The sequence below is a fragment of the Mustelus asterias genome, chromosome 7 (genome assembly GCF_964213995.1).
Source record: "Mustelus asterias chromosome 7, sMusAst1.hap1.1, whole genome shotgun sequence".
NCBI classification, from domain to species: domain Eukaryota; kingdom Metazoa; phylum Chordata; class Chondrichthyes; order Carcharhiniformes; family Triakidae; genus Mustelus; species Mustelus asterias.
Genome location: NC_135807.1, coordinates 35,734,718 through 35,757,292, shown reverse-complemented (window position 1 = coordinate 35,757,292; position 22,575 = coordinate 35,734,718). Strand labels below are relative to the sequence as shown.

Genomic DNA, 22,575 nt, shown 5'->3' with positions numbered 1-22,575 from the left:
AGGCATTAATTAAAATGATTAGTTTAAACTCGGTACTAACTAGGTTTTAAAAAAAGAGAATAGATATTAGATGGATGGGCAACCAAGATCTATTTATTGCAATGCATGTACCATGTGCAAACTCAAGGACACCTCATGTGCCTTGGGCAACTATATGTGTAGTAAGTGTTTTCAGCTGCTTAAGCTTGAAGTCTGAATTTCCAAGCTTGAGGAACAGTTGAACTCACTGTGGAGCAGCTTGGAGGATGGGAGTTCCTTGGATCATGCCTACAAGCATTGAGAGTTCAGGAACGTAGATAGCACTGGAGAAGAAAGTGGCAGGAAGTACAGGAGTTGGCTTGGTGTGCACCACTACCAATATAATACTTGGCACCGGAGACTGCTGAGTGTAAGACACTTTGAAGGTGTACATCACTGACAAAATAGTCCACAACGGGGAAACAGCAAGAGTAGAAATGCAGTTGTTTTAGGAGTTCCCACAATCAGGGACAGAGGTGTTAACTTAACTGTCATCTTGAATCCCATGTGGCTTGCTGCCAATTTAAAGGATATCATGAAGAGGGTGCAGAATATTTTGTAGAGAGAAGAGAATGCGCCATAAGATTTTATATGCCAGTGGTGCCAATGACATGGGGAGCTCGGGTATTGTTGTCCTAAGGTCAAATTTTCACGAACTGGGGAGGAAGTTAAAAAGTCGGATAATGAAAGTCGTAATCTCTGGATTGCTCCCAGTATCACATGCTAGCAAGAGTAGAAATTGGAAGACCGAGGATCAATGCATGGTTTGAGTCATGGTGCAGGGGAGATGACTTCAGATTCTTAAGACATTGTCTCATGCCCCAAAACTGGTCCTATTTATTCAGTAAGGATGGATTACACCTTCACAGGATTGGGGCCAGTGTACTTATGGTAAGGTTCACTAGTGTGGCTGCGGAGTGTTTGGACTGAATTGACAGACAGATGGGAACCAACATATAGAAGCAGGAAAGAAGAATAAGTGGAGAGTTTTGTGCTGGAGAAGGAAATAATACTATATTAGATGGGAGGAGACCAAGAGGGGAGACTTGAGGTTTATAACACAAATTATTGTTATAATATGTAAACACACAAAATGTGATGAATAAGGTTGGTGAGCTATACAAACAAATAGCTGAGAGAAAATTTGATGTGACAAGAACCGAAAAGGGGCTTAAAATGATTAGGACTAGTCACTAAATATTCAAGGATACAAAGTGTTCAGAAAAGATCGGGAAGGAATAAAGAAATTACGGATTAGGGAAGACATTGACATATTGGAAAGAGAGGATATCTGAGAGGGGACAAAGAATCCATTTGATTCGAGTTCAGAAACAAAAAAGGGATGATCATGCTACTGGGACATTCTATAAGCATCCAGACAGTGAGTGAGGGAGAGAAAGATTTTCCAGGGAGATGGAACAAGCAGACATGAATTCTCCTTCTCCAGTGATGAGGTGAGCAGTGAGCTAAGTGCTTAGAATATACTAAACAAAGGCCGAAATTCTCCCCTATTGTCTGCCACGGGAATCATAGTGGGCGAGATAGAAAATTCGGCAGACCATTTAAAGGTCTGTTGATTTGGGTGGGAATTTCCAATCTTGGGGCATGTCCGGCAGTAGAATCCTGCCCAAAGTCAGTGTGTGGTTGTGGTGAATAGTACTGATTGAAGGGGAAGCTGGGTAAGCATTTCACAGAAGAGGCGTTAGATGATTAAGATGGTCAAATTTTCTGAGGATAATGAGAGGAAGCTCGAGTGAAGCATAAACAGCAGCATGGACTGAATGGTCTGTGTCAGTGCCATGCATGTTGTTTTCTCCTATCTCTATCACATTTCTTTTCACTCCCCACCTTGCATGGTCTCTGTTCCCACAATGTCATCAGTCAGATCATCAAAATCATTCCGAAAATCATCCTGATGGGAAGAAGGGGGCAGAATTAGACCACTGATATCAGAAGAACAATATGATTTATTTGTAGGAAAAAGAAGAAAAACATTTGTGTTGAAAACTATAATGGAGAGAGCAATAGAGGTCCAAAAAGATGTGCATCTATGTTTTATAGATCACACCAAGGCATTTAACAGTGAGGGTATCTAATTTGGACATAGGAGGGAAAGACTTTGGAACGAGTACTGGGACCAAACAACAGAAGTCAGTGTAAAGAATGAATGCAGAGTGTGAATTTCTATCAAGAGGAGTGCAACAAGTGCTGTAACTTTTAGGCTGTTCATGTCGGATGGATCTTCCGGTTTGACTGACGGCACACCCCCGCCACAGGTTTCCCAGCAACACGGGTGGATTCTGTGGGAAAGTGGGCGTGCCACCTCTCCCTGTGAGAAACACACAGTGGGGAGGCCAGAAAATCTTGCCCAAGGTTTTGGTTGGTCTCCAAATCCCCTTTCAGTCTCCACAGTGAAATGATTTTAAGACATCCCGAGTGGACAGAATATAAATAATTTGTGGTATGTTGTTGCCATAATAATTGTGACAGAAGAAAATCCACAAAGACTTGTGGACAAAATTGTAACCAACAGTAACAGATGGGATCACATTAAACTTCAGCCAAACATTATGCTTGGTAATATCAAAGGAAAGGACGATGTAAAATAACAGTGGAATTGGTAAAAAAAATAAGGCAAATAGAATAGTTTTCCTATTTGGTCTCCTAATAACGTTTGGTGGAAGAAGTGATCAGGAAGCGCAGTACACTGGTAAAACAAACCTTAAAATGTCAAACCACTTCAGAAATACGAACATCTCCATGGAAAACAGAATGAGATTATTAAAATACTACATGTGATCAATGTTACTGTCTGGATGTGAAAGTTGAAATATAAGCAATACAATGAAAGATAAATTGAGGCAACAGAGAAGTAGCTTCTGAGACATATGGTGAGGACAAGGTAACTAATGGGGAAATTTTGAGGAAAGCCGGCATACAAGACGTTTTGCAAATGGTCGACAAGAGATAACTGAAGTTCTTTGGGTATACACTTAAGGAAACAGAAACGAGAACATCTGGCAGTGACTGGAAAATTGAGGGTTTTAGAACAAAGGGGAGACATAGGAGGAAACGTCCTGATTGCAGGACAGGTATAAAGAAGCAGAACAGGTATAAAATTTGAGAGCAACACCAAAATATCAAGAACCATGAAAGTTAAGATCGCTGACTTTGTAAAACATGGCACCTGAAGAACTTGATATAGTTGAAGTAAAACAGAGAATAAATTAAATATTTACTTGTGACATGAGCCATTCTGTTATGATGGCTACGAAGGCCATGTGGGATCATCAATAGATCTCCCCATGGGCTTTGAGGAGTATGAGCTTTCTTATTTAGCAAGCGGAGGCTTGCCCAATGAGAAATAGTCAGCGAGGGTTTTTAAACCAGCTGTTCAACTTGAACTGGCATTGTAGGTCCCAAGGTGTTGACTGTCCAGCTGTAAGCCACAGTCGTAACCCTTCTCTTTGGTGCACTGAAAAGGGAGTTTGGTGACAGCAAACTGGCGTTTGGCTGAGTTACTACATTCCAAGAACTGAAGGTAAAAAGCAAGCACCTCCTTCCCACTCAGGACTGAATTCTCATTCACCAAATTCCCAACATGTACACTTCATTCATGACCTTCCTGTGCAATTGTCCATCATCCGTTCTGTTATCACCAGTCTCTTGAAACTTTTCAAAAAAATCTTTACACGTCCTCTCGTTCTGTGATCCCAATTTCTGTAATCGCAATATACACTGACCAACTTAATTCCTGGCTATTTTAAGATCCAGATCACTTTGAAGACCCAGATCACGCTGCTTCTCAAACTTTTTCCAGGAAATGAACTGATTTGCCCAAATCTCTTCATAATTCTGTTTTAATCCCTAGAAGATGTATTTGGAAATGTACTTAGCATTGAATAACCAAGTTGAAAATAGGCGTGTCTTGGCCATTTTGTGTATAGCAATATTTGTGTTGTTTGAAGTCCAGCATTGATCCAGTTAGTTTTCAAAAGGGCGTGATAATTTCTGTCTTTTTTCTTTCTAGTATGTTGGACCTCCGGTTGCATATATCCAGCAGATATTTGTAAAAGCTATTGTATCCCCTTGGAACAAAAACCTAATTGCTGTGGATGTATTTCGTGCTCCCCTATCGAAAGTTTTTCAGCTGGTGGAAGAAGTAAGAAATCACGTCTTTCAAGACAGGTAGTTAATCATTCATAATGTCACAACACAGAATTTCAGAGCTCGTGGCTCTATTGCACATATGGTTAGAGCAATTCAACTGAAATCTTAATCCCAAATGTGACCCAGATTAGTTCTGTTTTTGTATTAAATTCTTTGAGCTTGTAGATTTCTGCAGAAAAGAAGGGAAATAACAAAATGAGCAAGAAAAGTAAATATAGCGAATTGTTGTAGTTTGTAGGTAGTTTTATTTCTTTCACTTTTCTGCATAAGCCATTAACCCAACTCCCTTAATTTATGGACATTGGTTACATTCCGGCATTGCACCGAAGTGGTGTAGACTTCAATTTCAGAGGACATTACAATAAAGTCTTGTCATGTCCTCACCAGATATATATGGGGTCGCACTGTAGTTAGCACTGCTGCTTCACAGCGCCAGGGACCTGGGTTCGATTCCCAGCTTGGGTCACTGTCTATGTGGAGTTTGCACCTTCTCCCCATGTCTGTGTGGGTTTCCTCCCACAGTCCAAAGATGTGCGGGTTAAGTGAATTGGCCATGCTAAATTCTCCCTTCATGTAGTGGTGACTAGAGGATTTTCACAGTAACTTCATTACAGTATGAATGTAAGCCTACTTGTGACTTTAAAAAAAATTTTTTTCTGGCAATCAACAGCTGTTGTTGGTTAGCAATCAGGAGCAGGGTCTCCAGCTGATTTTTTCCACGAATCCAGAGACCAGTTATAGCACCACCATTGCCATTGCAGCTGAAATCGGGTAATACAAGAAAACTGATCAAATCAGAGTCCTTCCAAGTCAGTCGGGCTGAACCCAACAACCTTTTGTGGAAGAAAACGTGTTTAGCTATTTGGGCAACAGTAATGCCGATTTTTTTTTTTAAAGCATCTATCCAAGTTGTTTGACCTAGATGCCAGCTGTGTTTTTACGGTAGCAGTCTCGCCTCTAAGACAGAGTGTGGTTGGCTCAAACTGCACTCGAGGACTCGAGTAACCTAATTATGCTGACCCTTCAGTGTAACAGCGCTTTCCTGTAAGAGGTGCCTACTTTAGATGAGATGTTCAGCTGTTGTTCCATCTGGTCCCTCAGGTCGGCATAAATTTTTCATAGCACTATTTAAAGAAAGGTAATCAGTCCTCGCCAACATTTAGCTCCTAGTAACAATACTAAAACAAATTACCTCTCAATTTATCTTGTAGCTTTTTGTAGGATCTTGACAGATGAAATATTGTATAAAAACAGAAAATGTTAGAAATTGTTAGTTTGCGGCCTGATGGTGTGACATTACTTTGCGATAAATCTCATTTATTTAGTGTGCCTGAAACAAATAAGACGAATGTGCAGTTGGGTCATCCTCTTAGTTTGTGATTTTAAGTCTAATAACCAATTATTGATGTAATATTGTAGAATAGAGATTATGGTACTATTCTTTCATTCATTAAAATCTCAAATTCTTTGCCTTTTATATATCAGTGTTGCTTTTTTTAGATAATCTTAAATTGCTGGTAGGATTATTTGTTAAAATTATTGTAAATTGAGAGTAGGCTTGAAAATATTGCATGCACAAAGCAAGTGAGGGGAATAAAGTTGATGTCAATGTACACTTTCAAAAGGTGCTTTAAGTACCATGTATTAGGCTTGCTACAAAATTGAAGCTAAAGGGATAAAATGGAGTTGAAGTAGTCATAGAGGTTTCCAGCATTGAAACAGGCCCTTTGACCCAACTTGTCCATGCCGCCCAGTTTTTATCACTAAGCTAGTCCCAATTGCCTGCGTTTGGCCCATATCCCTCTATACCCATCTTACCCATGTAACTCTCTCAATGCTTTTTAAAAGACAAAATTGTACTCACCTCCACTCCTCTGGCAGCTTGTTCCAGACACTCCCCACCCTCTGTGTGAAAAGACTGCCCCTCTGGATACTTTTGTATCTCTCCCCTCTCACCTTAAACCTATGCCCTCTAGTTTTAGACTCCCCTACCTTTGGGAAAAGATGTTGACTATCTAGCTGATCTGTGCCCCTCATTATTTTATAGACCTCCGTAAGATCACCCCGAAGCTGCCTACGCTCCAGAGAAAAAAGTCCCAGTCTATCCAGCCTCTCCTTATAACTCAAACCATCAAGTCCTGGTAGAATCCCAGTAAATCTTTTCTGCACTCTTTGGAGTTTAATAATAATCTTTCTTTATTAGGGTGACCAGAAGTGTACACAGTATTCCAAGTGTGGCCTTACAATCAATGTCTTGTACAACTTCAACAAGACGTACCAACTCCTGTATTCAATGCTCTGACCAATGAAACCAAGCATACTGTATGCCTTCTTCACCATTCTGTCCACCTGTGACTCCACTTTCAAGGAGCTATGAACCTGTACCCCTCGATCTCTTTGTTCTATAACTCTCACCAACGCCCTGCCATTAACTGAGTAAGTCCTGCCCTAGTTCATTCGACCAAAATGCATCACCTCGCATTTGTCTAAATTAAATTCCATCTGCCATTCGTCAGCCGACTGGCCCAATTGATCAAGATCCCGTTGCAATCGGTGATAACCACCTTCACTGTCCACTATGCCACCAATCTTGGTGTCATCTGCAAACTTACTAACCAAGCCTCCTAAATTCTCATCAAAATCATAAATATAAATGACAAATGATAGTGGACCCAGCACCGATTCCTGAGGCACACCACTGGTCACGGGCCTCCAGTTTGAAAAACAACCCTCTACAATCACCCTCTGTCTTCTGTCATCAAGCCAATTTTGTATCCATTTGGCTACCCCACCCTGGATCCTGTGAGATTTAACCTTCTGCAACAACCTACCATGTGGTACCTTGTCAAAGGCCTTGTAGACAACATCAACTGTACTGCCCTCACCTACCTTCTTGGTTACCCCTTCAAAAAACTCCGAGCAATTTGTGAGACATGATTTTGCATTCACAAAGCCATGCTGACTGTTCCTAATCAGTCCTTTGGTCTCTAAATGCCTGTAGATCCTGTCTCTCAAAAAACTTTCTAACAACTTACCCACTACAGATGTGAGGCTCACCAGCCTGTAGTGCCCAGGCTTTTCCCTGCAGCCCTTCTTAAACAAAGGCACAACATTTGCCACCCTTCAGTCTTCAGGCATCTCACCTGTGATTATTGATGATTCAAATATCTCTGCCAGGGTGCCCACAATTTCCTCCCTAGCCTCCCACAATGTCTTGGAATACACTTCATCAGGTCCTGGGGATTTATCATCCTTGATGCACTTTAAGACTTCTAGCACCTCCTTTTCTGTACTATGTACACTCCTCAAGACATCACTATTTATTTCCCCACGTTCCCTAACATCCATGCTTTTCTCAACAGTGAATACTGATGAGAAATATTCATTTAGGATCTCATCTATCTCTTGTGGATCCGCACATATATGACCTTGTTGACCCTTAAGAGGCCCTACTCTCTCCCTTGTTGTTCTTTTGCCCTTTATGTATTTGTAGAAGCTCTTTGGATTCTCCTTTGCCTTGTCTGCCAAAACAATCTCGTGTCTCCTTTTTGCCCTTCTGATTTCTCTCTCAACTCTACTCCTACACCCTCTATACTCTACAAGGGATCCACTTGATCCCAACTGTCTATGGATGTCATGTGTCTCCTTCTGTTTCTTGACTAGGGCCTCAATATTTCGAGTCATCCAGGGTTCCCTACTTCCACCCGCCTTGCCATTCACAAAATTGGCTCAAACAGTGAGGTGTGCTAAATGTTTTTCCAACTGGAGGGAGATATACAGACCTCAATGACTATTAGTAATGTAAGAAATAGGAGCAGGAAGTGGCCATTTGCCCATTCAAACCTGCTCTGCCATTCAATATATTGTCAAGTGACTTCACAAGTCCCTGTTTTTCTTTTTGCTCAACTGAGGATTCCCACCCAGCATAGTTGACGGGAACCTCTACAATGTGTAATTTTGCTTTTTTGCTCATCCCTTCCCTCCCTCCCAGCACCATGATGGGGTTTCTCTTGTACCCTTCTGCTGCACCAGCCTCTGTAATCAACAGATAGTCCTCAACCATTTTCATAAGCTCCAGTGTGATGCCACTTTCACACACATTTTGCCTATCCTTTGCTTTCAGCATGCTAAAGAGACCATTCTCTCTACAACACCTTGGTCCATTTCTCAGTCACCCAATAACCTGTCCCTTCCCAGTGGCACCTTTCCGTGCAAGTGCAGGAGATGCAAAATTGGTTCTTTCACCTCCAACCTTTTTATCAGCCTCGGCCCCAAACACTTCTTCCAAGTGAAACAGCGAAGTACTTTTACGTCATTCAATTCATTATCACTGTTCATAATGTGGTCTCCTCTACACTGGGGAGATCAAATGTAGACCAGTTGTCTGCTTTGTGGAACACTTCAGTTCAGTCTGCGAGCACAACCCCCAAACTGTTGCATCCACTCAAACCTTTTTGTCCAACTGTGTTCCAGTGAAGCTCAATGTAAGCTCAAGGAATAGCACCTCATATTTTGTCTCTGCACTCTGCAGCCTTCTGGATTCAGTATTGGTTCAACAAGTTTTCATCATTAAACTGCCTCCATCTTGTTCTTGGATCTTTTTGCTGACTTCTTTCTTCGATCAGTGGATTTAGATGGCTGCCAAATCATCATTCATGCCTCATCCTGACACATGCTTTGTGTTTTACTTTACTTTCTTTGGCTTTAGTATTATGAAATCATTTGTTAGTTAACTCTCTTGTCCTTCATTCTATGACAGATATTTTCTTTCATTCTCTGTCCCTTTTCCTGGCTTAAAAACTCTTTAATCAGAACAGAAGGAAGGCCATCAGCCTGAAACATTAATTCTGTTCACCTTCCACACTTGCTACTTGACCTGTTGAGTATCTCCAGCATATTTTGGTTTTATTCAATAAGGGGATGGCTGATTTAATTGTGGCCTCAACACCACTTTCTTGCCAGTCCCCAAAAACCTGATATCTCTGATCTACAAGGGAGTCAGCTTAACTTGACCTTGAATAAATTTAATGGCCTAGTCTCCACTGATGTCAGAGATAATGAGTTCCAAAGATTAATCACCCTGAGAGAAGAAATTTCTCCTCATCACCAACTTAAATGGAAGACCTCATAATTTGAAACTGTGTCCCCTAGTTCCCCCATGAAGGGAAACTTCCCCTCAGCATCTGCCCTGTCAAGAGTCCTCAGAATCTTGTATGGTTCAATAAGATCACCTCTCACTCTTCTGAACTCCAATAAGTTTAGGGTCAGCCTTTCCTTCTGTGCCTCCTGTGCTGTATTGTTCTATGATTCTATAAACAAAGCATTCACCAGGTGCCACAAATTCTCACCAACACCTAAACATGATGTTGACACAAGGAAAGATATGATTTTTTTTTGTGTGCTGGTTAGAAACTTATATTTTTCATCATTGACAGTGCTGGCACCAAAGGCCTCGAGAGTGTCTGCCTCCAGGTCACTGATCTACTGCCTGGGTTAAAGAAGTTACGGAGTCTACTTCCTGAACATGGCTGCCTCCTCATCTCACCAGCTAACTTCTGGAAGAATGACCGTGATCACTTTGACTCTGATCCCGATATCATTCGCACTATTCACCAATACGAGCCGAAGACTCTCCAAACTTCTGCTTCGCTCAAAGGTAGCTTGGATTTTTTTCAAGGTCTGATGAAAGATCATTGATCTGAAACATTAACTCTGTTCTCTCTCCACAGTTATTGCCTGACCAGCTGAGTCTTCCCGGAATTTGCTGTTTTATTTCATGTTTGCAGCATCCACTGTATCTGCCTTTCGGATTCCTGGATATGTGGTTGCTCATCTTTGCCTTCAAACACTCTTGACAGCTTTCCATCTTATGTCAGCAATCTTCTCCAATTGCTATATGTACCCCATTCACTTCAAATGCTGAATATTTTTGTCTCCACCCGACCAACTGAGCCGCAGCCATCAAGAGCAGAATTGTCAGCCCTTATCCCAACTCCTCTAGCCAACTCCCTTAATATCACCACTATTTCCTGTTCAATGTCCAACCCTGCCACCACCGGCCCCAACCTGCACCCACACAAAGGTGAACCTATTTTTGTGCATATCACGATCATGCCAAACAATGAGTTACATTGCCAGTTAATTTATTTTTTGGTAGTATTGGTTAAGGGCCAAGACTTCTGGACAATTTTCTGCTCATTTTTGGAGGGGTCTTTAATATCTATCTGGTCAGATTGGTAAATGGGGCTTTAAAGTCACAAATGAATGTATTTTATGCAACTGTTGCAGTGCAATACTTCTGCTAATGTCGTATGTTAAGCTTTCAGGTAGGATTTTCTGGCCCTGTCCAGTGCCAGGGTCATCCGATACCACTACAAGTCAATGGACTTTTGGCGGTGTGGCCAAATCTCCCACATGGGTCCTGCTAAGACAGGGCCAGAAAATCCTGACCCTAGAGCGAGACTGAAATCCATGCCAGCTGTGCAGTGTAATGCTGCCTGTGTCAGTTGGCATTATTACACATTTGATTACCTCTATGATTTGATTTATATTGCATCCCATTTGTATCAGTGATAATGTGGGGCGGCATGATGGCACCGTGTTTAGCATTGCCTCAGCGCCAGGGTCCTGGATTCGATTCCCGGCTTGGGTCACTGTCGGTGCAGAGTCTGCACGTTCTCCCCGTGTCTGCGTGGGTTTCCTCCGGATGCTGTGGTCTCCTCCCACAGTCTGAAAGACGTGCTGGTTAGGTGCATTGGCCATGCTAAATTCTCCCTCCGTGTACCCCAACAGGTGCCAGAGTGTGGCAACTAGGGGATTTTCACAGTAACTTCATTGCAGTGTTAATGTAAGCCTTCTTGTGATGCAAAAAATAAACTTTAAACTTGAATGTCGCTGCCATGAGTGTGAAATTTGCTTGCTAAATGTTGAGACTATTCTAATGGCTTGGAGCGAAGGTCGCCATTGCAAAGCCAAACAGAACATGTTTGATTCCTAACCGAAGTTGAATAAGCTGATCTCAAGGCATATGGCAATTGCGATTGGAGAGGAGAAATTGGGCTGGTTGCCCTGCTCCTGACCATTATTTAGCAAACCCTATTGGAAGGATGTATGAGTAATGTTGTAAGAATAGATTCCAGCATAATGGGATAACATCCTAACTCTCACTGTTGAGTTTCATACATGAATGACACTCTTCTGTACCTCAGTGAAGTGAGCTGTCAGCTGGTGATTTCATTGAGGTATTGACTTCAAAGGCAAATAGAGGGGAGAAACTAGGGGAGAAAAATGAGAAATACTTGGCGAAGGATAAAGGCCTTGAAAAAGGATAGATGAGACACTAAAGAAATTCTTATTAGATTAGGAAAGACCATGCTTAAACTATCTAACAAATATTTTAGAATGTGTTGCAGTTCTGAATGATAGGCTACAGAATTAATAATTAATTAATGTGTATAGACTTGCTGTTTGGAATTCCTGGGAAGCACAGTGGAGTCAATCTACACAACCGCAAAAGGCTGGTATCCTATGCTGTCACCATCATCCTGCAAGAGTATCATTCGAGGTGAGTTCTTTATTCAAAGGCTGACAGAACTCGTGCACTAGTAGATTTCCCAGTTTTAGCAAAACTCAGTCTAGAATGGTGCTCAAGTGAGGTAAATTGGCTGAATGCACTTTTCTGTGGTCAAGTGTTTGCATAATTGTCTACGCTTTGCCTTGCAGCTTTGGCCTTCCATAGGGAAATAACTTTCTTAGGGGGAAGAGGGAACTGGAAAAGTAATCCATCTGGTGAAATTTTCAGAGATCTGATCATTTAAAATGTACGCAAGGAAGGAGAGACAGAGCGAAAGAGACGAAGTTTAAAAGTCATTTCCACCAATTGGCAGTCTTTGCCAAAGTTGTAGGAGAAAGGCATGAAGATAATCATGAAGTAAAAGGAAGTGGAGATACGAAACATAAATAGAGGTGTGAATGTGTCAACTTGTTGAAGCTGTTCTGCCATTCAGTTAGATCATGGTTGATCTGCATCTTAAGTTCATCTATTCACCTTCGTTCTGCAACCGTTTATACCCATGCCTAATAAATAAATATCAATCTCAGATTTCCACCCCCCTTTGTGTATAGACGTGCTTTTTGACATCGCCCCAAACGGCAGACCTCTTATTTGAAGGTAATGCCCTGTTGTTCTCTCTTCAGATGAAATATTTCCCCTCTAACTACCCTACAAATCCTCTAATCACGTTACACATCTCAATTAGCTTACCCTTTAATCTTCTAAATTCAAGGATTACCAAATAGTCTCTGCATCCTGTCTTTAAAATTTAACCCCTTGAGCTCCCGAATCATTCAGGTGAATCTGTGCTGCGATCCTTCTTCAGGCCAGCATCTCTTTCCTGAGTGTCCAGAATTACATACAAAATGAGGTCCAGCCAGAGCTCTGCACAGCTGTAATTTAACTTCCATCCTTTTATGTTCCAGCCTTGTTGAGATAAAGACCAATACTCCACATGCATATTCAGGGGTTAGCACTGCTGCTTCACAGCTCCAGGGACCTGGGTTCGATTCCCGGCTTGGGTCACTGTCTGTGTGGAGTTTGCACATTCTCCTCGTGTCTGCGTGGGTTTCCTCCGGGTTTCCTCCCACAGTCCAAAGATGTGCGGGTTAGGTTGATTGGCCATGCTAAAAATTGCCCCTTAGTGTCCTGAGATGCATAGGTTAGAGGGATGAGTGGATAAAATATGTAGGGATATGGGGGTAGGGTCTGGGTGGGATTGTGGTCGGTGCAGACTCGATGGGCCGAATGGCCTCTTTCTGTACTGTAGGGTTTCTATGATTCTATGATATTCAATTATTTTTGTCTCTCTCCACCAGCTTTTGGAAATTTCTGTACTTCAACCCCAAAATCTGTGTTTTTTTTTCTCATCATTTAGAAAATGCTTTAATCTATCCTCCTTTGATCCGAAGTGAATGGCCTCAAAGTTTCCCACATTGAACTCCATCTGTCACAGTTTTTCTGACTCACTGGGTGGAATTCTCTCGAGTTCCAGCCCGTGGGCTGAACAGGGCGCAGCACAGTTGGGTGCAGCACCCTCTACTGGCCACTTGCTGTGGCTTACTGGGCAACTAAAATTAAATTTCTTAATGTTCATATCGTGGTAAAATTATAAATTTGATACCATTTGCAGGTGTTGCAGCACCATCCTCCCAAAGTGTTAAAGGTAATTTTAATCAAGGAAGTGATGTATTAATTGTTTCCTGACCTATTCTGGTGGGGAACATTTCCAGCTATGATCATTTCTTAGACGGGTGTTACATAATAAATAGGAGGAGGAACCGGCTGTTCAGCTCTTCGAGCTTCAAGATTGACATCTTCCTTCAATTCCACCTTTCTGCCTGATCCCCAAATCCCTTGATTCCCTTAGCATCCAGAAATCTACTGATTTTGTTTTTTAACGTACTCAACAATTGAGTGTCTACAGCTTTCTTGGGTAGAAAAGTTCAAAGATTCGTGACCCTTTAAGTGAAGCTAGTTCTTCTCATCTCAGTTCTTAATCCCCTATCCCTTAGTTTGAGTCTGTGAACCATCATTCTACATTCCCCAACCAAGGGAAACATCCTCCAAGCATCAAGCACTATCAAATCCTTAAAGAATTTTAGATGCTTCAATGAGATCACCTGTCATTCGTCTAAACTCGAGGATCGTATGCCTAGTCCACTCAATCTGTTCTTATAGCTTATACCTCTCAAACGAATCAGTTTAGTGCACCTTCATTGCTCTCCTTTTGTTTTTAAAATATTTTGGGGTTGCAGGAACAATTTTGGGCAACTCGGAATAAGGATTGACAATGTTGTGCAATAGAACTTTTCCCAATTTGTATTCAGTTCAAGCTGTCCAAGGTCATGTCTAATGTAGGCTAGAATCCAGGTAGATATTTGCCCTGGTAATGCAATTACACTCCATACGTCAAAAGTACAGTCCCTAATGTTCTGTGTGACATTTCCAATTCCCATAACCATACTGTGCCAGATCTACTTTAATTGAAGGACTTAACTTATCAATGTTAGATTCTAATTAAAGGGCAGTATTCTGAATCACTTCATTTCAAAGCTTCTTGACCATTTTTCATGGTCTCCCTGTCAAAATGTTTCTCCTGGATGTCTTTTAAGGTCTTTAAAAGGTGTTGTTTGTCATTGACTGCCACAAATTGCAGGATAAAATCATGACTGCTCACTGTAAATACTAAATGTCCTTTACTCCATAGAAGGTGATCTGAAATGCAATCTTACATATTTTGTCTCTTTCCAGATTCCTAAACAGTCTCCGAATGAGGTTGAAGCAACTTCACCCCAGTGCGAACAGCACACTAAGAGAAGATCAGATAGTCCATGTCCATTTTAAAGAGGAGATTGGCATTGCTGAGCTAATTCCTCTGGTCACGACATACATCATTCTTTTTGCATATATTTACTTCTCCACCAGTAAGTTGTAATCTGAGAGAATCTCATTAGCTTTTTTATTCTGCATTTACAGTCCATCATCTCCATCATTGGAGTTATATGGCACCATTGCTGTCACTATTTGGACGCTTACAAAAAAGAGTTACCCATGTCAATGATTGTAATGACCTCGCCCTTGCAAAGGGGCATCGAGTCTGCATCTCTGACCCATGGGTGACTTGTAGTCTTGCTGCACGATGCTGTGCCAACAGAATCCAGACCCAGGAATTTTGTACATTTTGAATCCATTAGTGGAAATTTTAAAAATGATGTTCGGCAAGCAAACTAAGTGGAGTATCACAGTAACTCTAATATAGCAGCACTCTCCCAAAACTTTCACATCCAGGAAAGATATCTCAAAATATTCTGTAACATCTCGGTCCTTGTGATGCATGGGAGTAGTTCAGACTGACTCCCCTGATTTTACTCTTCTCTCCAATTGGTCCGGTAAGTAGGGTATTTGAGTTGAGTAACTTAGTGCACAGGGGATTGTAGATGTAAATCTGATTTTCCACATTCCAGTTGACTGGAGTTTGAGTGTGTCATAACTGTATCTACCTCCTATTCCAAGAACAATGAAGTCAGAATGAAAAGAGGAGGTTTGGCCCAACAAGTCCAAAGATGTGCAGGTTAGGTTGATAAGCCATGCTAAATTGCCCCCTAGTGTCTCGGGATGCATAGGTTAGAGAGCTTAGTGGGCAAATATGTGGGGTTACGGGGATGGGGCCTGGGTGGGATTGTTGTCGGTGCAGACCCGATGGGCCGAATGGTCTCCTTCTGCACTGTCGGGTTTCTGTAAAAAAAAAAGTCATCTTCATAGAATCTGTGTTATGTAATGCAGATTGCATCCCAACGCCATTTATTGACCCCTCCTATATGTGTACCAAGTTATTTCCCTTCTGCTGGAAAATAAGACTAGTAGTTCAATGGATAGCAATTCAGATCCCTCTCAAGGTGCTAGCTGATCCTGAAATAGTTTTTCCAAACCATACTCTATTTTTCCGAGCGTTGCAGTTATTATCTAACTCTGTTCACTGCAAAGTTCATTAAGTTCTATAATATTTAAAATTTGGCAAAATCCAGTATCTCACTCAGTATTTGTTCTTTCAGTATAAGTATATTTTGATTAATTCATGTTTTCTGTTGTTTTGATGGCTTTTTATGATATCTTGAAACTTTACAGGAAAGATTGACATGGTGAAATCAAAATGGGGTCTTGCACTTGCAGCAGTGGCAACTGTTCTGAGCTCCCTCCTCATGTCGGTTGGTTTGTGCACTCTTTTTGGCCTGACACCAACTTTGAATGGAGGGTAAGTGTCAATTAAGAGTGTTAAACTCCATTTACATGGGTTTAGCATTGCACGAACACTATTGACTTGTAAAATAACCTTTTGGTAGTCCAGAACTTCAGTATTATTTAAAGACATTCAATCAAAGCTTTCATCACACACTATTCAGGAATTCCAAAGTCAGGGGAAACAACAATTTTATGCAGTATGAGAAGAGAGTGCTGATTGGTTGTAAGTGGTAGATGCATTGTCATGGAGAATGCACCAGTTAATGGTGACTGACAGTTAACTGCCAAGCATTGTTTGACAATTTAAACCAGGCAGCCTGACTCCGACTGATCAAGGCGTTGTTTTGAGGAACCAGTGAATGGCTATCACTTATTTTGTTTTGCTGAAACAGGTGCAATGTATGTGCATGTTCTTTCTGTCTGCAAAGAACAGGGCCTTGTGTATTAACATACAGACAATGTCTTGACCAATCAGAGCTTTGATAAAAAGGGATAGTGAAGAGCAGGAACCGCTTACAATGTTATTTGATTTGATTTATTACTATTATTGTCAGCTAGCATAATGGCAAGAAAGGGAAATGTGTGACTGGGACTTTATTATGAAGGGGTTCAAGGGAAAAAGATGCGAGTCTCCTGTGATAAGGACTACTTTCCCTATTGTGTTCTTACTCCGTAAGCACTTTTATACAAATTGAATTAGTACAGTATTTAGGTTGAAATTGCTGCATCTGCTTGTAGTCATGATTCACGACATTGGAGAAAAGATGCTGTCACATGGTTAGTTTTTTACTAATGGGCCACACGTCTAAAACATGTCCCTGACAAAGTGAAAACTGCCAATGCTGGAAATACTTAGGCCTGGCAGCAGCTGTGGAGAAATGAACAGAGTTTGTTTCCACTCAATGACCCCTCAATAGGAGTGGGAGTACTTAGAGATGTAACAGTTTTGTAAGCAAAGCAGCGAAAGTGGTGGGATCAAGGAGGAGAGGACAGAACCTTGGGTCTATGATAGGATGGAAGACAGGAGAGATGAAATGATAAGGGGGATGATGGTGCAAGGAAACAGTGATAGTGTTCTATTACAGAAAAGCAGTCGGTGAAGAATGATATTACAGTCAATCTTTGCTGATTGACAGAGTGAAATATTACAAGCATACATCGCCTAACTCAATCACAGCACAGTTTCAATACATTAATGTCCCCTTCGATGGGCTTGGGTGAAACCCCAATTATTTCCCACCAACTGCCTATTATTAAACACAAGTATTATATAATTGGCAAGTAAAGAAACAAAAGACGTGTTGTGAGGAGGGTATAAATGGGAAAAGTACAATCATCGCCAGCAGCTGCAATCCAAAAATTGAAAAATAACCAGAAAAAAGTGGGTAAAAGATTATGATCTAGAACTGTTGAACTCAGTATTGAATCCAGAATGCTATAAAGTGCTTGGTCAAAAGCTGAGGTGCTTGCTATTCCTCCAGGTTGCAGTTTGGAGGCTGAGGACAAAAAGGTCAGAGTGGGTGCAGAATTAAAATCAGAGGCAGAAGCTTGGGTCATTCTTGCAGACTGAGCAGAGGTGTTCTGCAAAACAGTCACCCAATCGACATTTAGTTTCCCCAGCATTGTTTTTAATTCCCTTGTTTGTTTGTTGCTTTTTAAAGTGAGATCTTTCCATACCTCGTTGTGGTCATTGGTCTGGAGAATGTCCTCGTTCTCACTAAGTCGGTTGTCTCCACTCCTGTGGATCTTGAAGTCAAACTACGAATCGCACAAGGTGAAAAAAAATACATGTACTATTTAAAGTTGCATATGTTTTGTTTCGTTTCTCCTAAATGCCAGCACCTGCTTCCCAATGCCAATCTTCCCATTCTAAATCCGTACATTTCAAGGTGGCCATTTATTGCCCAATTCATTCCTCCTCTTGTTTAGTGCAAATAAAAAAGCAAAACAAAACATGAAAGTTGGCAACACGAAGCAGTAATTGATGATGAAAAGAGAAATGGATTAACGTTTCAGATGGAATCCTTTGTTAATTGTAATTTATCATTCCCACTCAAAACATTAACGTATTGTTGAAATGAAAACAGAAAATGCTGAGAGTAACAGTGTTAACATTTCAAGTCAATGGTGTTTCATCAGACCTTACTGCTAATTAAGCTACTATGTATTGCCAGCATTTAGAATATTTTTTATTCATCAGTTCTTTTCACAACCATAACCTAATGGCTACATCCAATGAAACTTTATTCAGGGAATGTCTGTATTGATATTTTATCCAAAAGAGCCTGACGAAATGAAACAAATGGTAGTTCAGCAATTATGAGAATATGGGAAGGTAAGCTGTGGGGAGAACACAGAGGCTGCAAAGTGATTAAGTGGCTGGGCAACAAGATGGCAGATGGAGTAGAAGGTAGGAAATTGTGAAGTTGTTCACTTTGCTCCTAAGAATAGAAAAGCAGATTTTTATTGTTTTTAAAGATGTGAAATTTTTAAGTGTTGAAGTTCAGGAACGCAGAAAGTTAATATGCTGGTGCAGCAAGCAATTAAAAGGCAAATGGCATGTTGGCCTTCATTGCTCGGGGATTGGAGCACAAGAATAAAAAAGTCTTGCCACATTTAAGAAAGGATATACTTAAATTAGTGGTAGTACAGCAGTGGTTTACTAAATTGATCCTTGGAATGATGGGTTTGATCTATGATGAGAGGCTGAGCAAATTGAGCTCGAGTTTAGAAGAATGCCAGGTAATCTCATTGAAATCTACAATGCTGAGGGGAGTAGATGCTGAGAGGTTCGCACCGGTTGTGGAATCTTAAAGCCCATGGCACAGTCTCAGGATAAGAAGTTGATCGTTTAGGACCAAGAAGAAAAGAAATTACTTCACCCAAAGTGTTGTGTATCTTTGGAAATCTCTACTTCATAAGCTTGTGAATGCTCCATTGTTGAATACATTTAAGGCTGGGGTATATAGATATTTGATCTTGCAGGAATTAAGGCATTTGGGGAGCAGATGGGAAAATGGAATTTTAAGACCAAGATCATCCATGATCGTATTGAATGGTGGGGCAGGCTGGACAGGCCATATGGTCTACTCATGCTCCTATTTCTTGTGTACAACTCAACTAGATGAGAAATTTTGGTGAAATGTAAAATTAAGAAGATTTATTGACTTAGGTTAACAAAGGGAGCTAAAATTATAAAAGAACTTGAAGCAAAGTTGATGGCAGGAGTAAGTATTAATCTTGTATTTAAGCATAAAATTGTCTCCTGTAAAGTTCTAGCTGTGCTTTAAGGCCAACAAGATATAAATGGATATTTCAAAAGGGCTGTTTTCTCAGACACTTTGTTGCCACCTCAATTTTCAGGAGGTGGAGCTGTATTGGCAATAACTGTAGCTGCAGGCATTTGAAATTGTGCTACTCATACTATCCTATTTCGAAGTGCAAGCTCCCACCAAAGAGTAGGAGACCAATCGGGCCAAATTAAAATTGTAATCCATCAAATTCAGGCACGGCTTGATTCAGCTAAACATATGATAGGGCCCTTTGGACCAGAATACCAAATTAGATTAGGAAACCAGGCTACACCCCAACAATGTTTCTATTTTGACATTGATGTGAGGAGAGAATGCTTCACTCCAGGGGTAATTTCAAATTAAGGATCTTTTATCGTAAAACAAACTTTAGTTAACAAACAATTTAAGTATAACTTTTAACGAAATGAAGCAGCTAAACTCTTAACAGTTGAACAATAGTTTTTAAATCACTGTTTCAGTTCCAAACAAGCAACATTCTCTGACAGGCCTAAAATTCCACTTTAACTACAGTTAGCAACCATAAATATATTTGCTATGAGGAGTATAGAAAGCCTTAAAGCCATCGAGGAGATTTTGAGTTTCAGAGCAGCTTGCAGACCTCTCTTTAAACAAACCCCAGCCAGAACTGAGAGCTATTTTTCTCTGCTACATACCTAGCTCCTCCCATTAATTACATTATCACATGACCCTGTCAACCTAATCAAAAACCCCAAGGGAAATCTTTGTCAATATAAACAAAAATCAATTTGCTCTCTCCAAAGTAAACACAACGGGGGTTATTCTCCCAGTGTGCTGCGCAGCAGGCCAGGAGATTCAAGCGGAGGCCGTGTAGTGGGCTTCTTGCTGAGCGCCACAGCCCACCAGGCATCAGGTAGTGCCAAGGGGGTGGGGCCAGACGGGGTGTGAGGCCTTTAGGGAGAAGGCCTCTCGGGGGGAGATCAGCACGGGTGCAGGGTTCCGCCACCACTTTGCATTCGGCAGTGACAGGGGGAGGGAGGCCAGTGATTGGGACTGGCCATTGGGATGGGGTCAACCTGCCCGGTGGGGGGGGGGAGAGGTGTCGAGGCTGGCCCAGACAAGTCCTGGGGACAGCAATCAGGCCACTGGGGGGGGCGGTGTGTGGTCGCACGAATAATGTTTTTATATCTAAATAGTTTACCAAATGACAACAAAAAATATTAGATGCCAACCACCGAATGTGGGACTGGAGTTGCATGCAGATGAGATAAGACGGTGCTGATGGATTCCCTTCCTTGAAGGGCATTTATAGACCTGTTTTTTTTTTTCTTGACATTTCCATGGCTTTCGTGTTCATTATTTTTCTGGTCCCAGCTGACATATTAGCAGATGACTTGAGCATATTTCCATAGCATGTCAGCTCATGTTCTCTGGCTTTCTAGTTCATTCGTGAGGCAGTAATGAGATATTAAGCAGCAAGTTTATGAATATAAAAGCTAATTGATGGAAATCCATCAAAAAGTATTTTGTATGCACTTAACATTTTTGTAATAAGCCTGTAATTTACGCTTGTCTAGGTTTAAGCAATGAAAGTTGGTCCATAATGAAGAACATGGCTACAGAACTCGTTATCATACTGATTGGTTACTTTACCCTGGTTCCAGCTATTCAGGTATTTCTTGTGACTTGTCTTCACGTTTAGGTGAAACTTTTGATAGGGAATAAAAGTAGTCGAATGCCTAATATTTGAGAAGTGATATTCATTTAAAAGTTAATCTTGACTCATTAGTGACCAGTGACACTCACACTGAAGCTTCTGTGTAAGGAAGAATATCGGGTTCGTTCTTGTATTGAATTAGTAGATCGTCTGATTAAGATTGGAGCACAGATATGAAGATGAGCCATTTGGGCATTGTGTCAGATATATTCTTATAGTTGGTCATATATATTGTCATGTAATAGCCATCCATTTAGCAATGTGTTTCTGTTTGCAGTGTACTCTGTATGTATGCCAGATGGACTGCTGAACCAGGTGCATAACTATTGCTAATTTTCTCTCCATCCAAGACCAATTATACCTACCCAACTTTAATTGGCTAACTTAGAACATGCCAGAGTTCAGACCATATTCCTTTGTGTGTGTTCTTTGGGCTGCCACATTAGCCATTTTGGAATTTTAAAAAAACCTTTTTGAAAAATCTGCACTGCTTTGTACTGTGGTTGCGATAGTCTGTGAATTTTAACTGTAGGATGTGTGTGCATTGTAGATAGAAATGATAACGTTACAAGATTAGAAATATTGAATTGATCTAGTCAAATACTTGTAATAGGTTCATTCCCTGAGTTAACTGAAAGTTAGTTGACCTTAGAGGAAAATAGCAGTTATATAGAAACATAGAAGATAGGAGGAGGACATTTGGTCCTTTGAGCCTGCTCCGCCATTCATTGTGATCATGGCTGATCATCAAACTCAATAGCCTAATCCTGCTTTTTCCCCATAACCTTTGATCCCATTTGCGTCAAGTGCTATATCCAGCTGCCTCTTGAATACATTCAGTGATTTAGCATCAACTACTTCCTGTGGCAATGAATTTCACAGGCTCACCACTCTTTGGGTGAAGAAATATCTCCTCACCTCCACCCGAAATGGTCTACCCTGAATCCTCAGACTGTGACCCCTGGTTCTGGACTCCCCCACCATCGGGACTATCCTCACTGCATCTACCCCATCTCGTCCTGTTAGAATTTTATAAATCTGAGATTCCCCCCTCATTTGTCTGAGCTCGGGCAAAAACAATCCTAACCTAGTCAACCTCTCGTCATACGTAAGTTTCGCCATCCCCGGAATCACCCTGGTAAACCTTCACTGCACTCCCTTGAGAGCAAGAACATCCTTCCTCAGAAAAGGAGACCAAAACTGCACACAATACTCGAGGTGTGGCCTCACCAAGGCCCTGTATAATTGCAACAACACATCCCTGCTCCTATACGCAAAACCTCTCACAATGAAGGCCAGTATGCTATTTGCCACCTTTACCGCCTGCTGCACCTGCATGCTTACCTTCAGTGACTGGTGCACAAGGACACCCAGGTCCTCTCGCAATTTACACACACCCCTCTCGCAATTTACAGTCATTCAGGTAGTAATATGCCGTCCTGTTTTTGCTTCCAACATGAATAACCTCACATTTATCCAAATTATATTGCATTTGCCATTGATTTGCCCACTCACCCAACCTGTCCAGATCATTCTGAAGGATCTCTGCGTCTTCATCACAGTTCACCCTCCCAACCAACTTGATATCATCTGCAAACTTTGAG

The 22,575-nt window shown here is 41.2% G+C and overlaps 1 protein-coding gene across 3 annotated transcripts in view; it reads left to right on the top strand.

The window, feature by feature from the left end:
- The window catches only part of scap (SREBF chaperone), a 148,200-nt gene that overhangs the window by 78,961 nt on the left and 46,664 nt on the right, over positions 1 to 22,575 (top strand). For 2 of the 3 annotated variants that reach the window (XM_078215860.1, XM_078215861.1), the window contains 7 exons: positions 4,049 to 4,180; positions 9,624 to 9,844; positions 11,647 to 11,752; positions 14,495 to 14,667; positions 15,869 to 15,995; positions 17,644 to 17,756; positions 20,832 to 20,926. In XM_078215860.1, the coding sequence (XP_078071986.1) occupies positions 4,134 to 4,180; positions 9,624 to 9,844; positions 11,647 to 11,752; positions 14,495 to 14,667; positions 15,869 to 15,995; positions 17,644 to 17,756; positions 20,832 to 20,926 (882 nt within the window). In that variant the 5' untranslated portion in view covers positions 4,049 to 4,133. Of the gene's footprint in view, positions 1 to 4,048; positions 4,207 to 9,623; positions 9,845 to 11,646; positions 11,753 to 14,494; positions 14,668 to 15,868; positions 15,996 to 17,643; positions 17,757 to 20,831; positions 20,927 to 22,575 lie in introns of all 3 variants that reach the window. The other variant, XM_078215859.1, reaches the window with a different exon arrangement.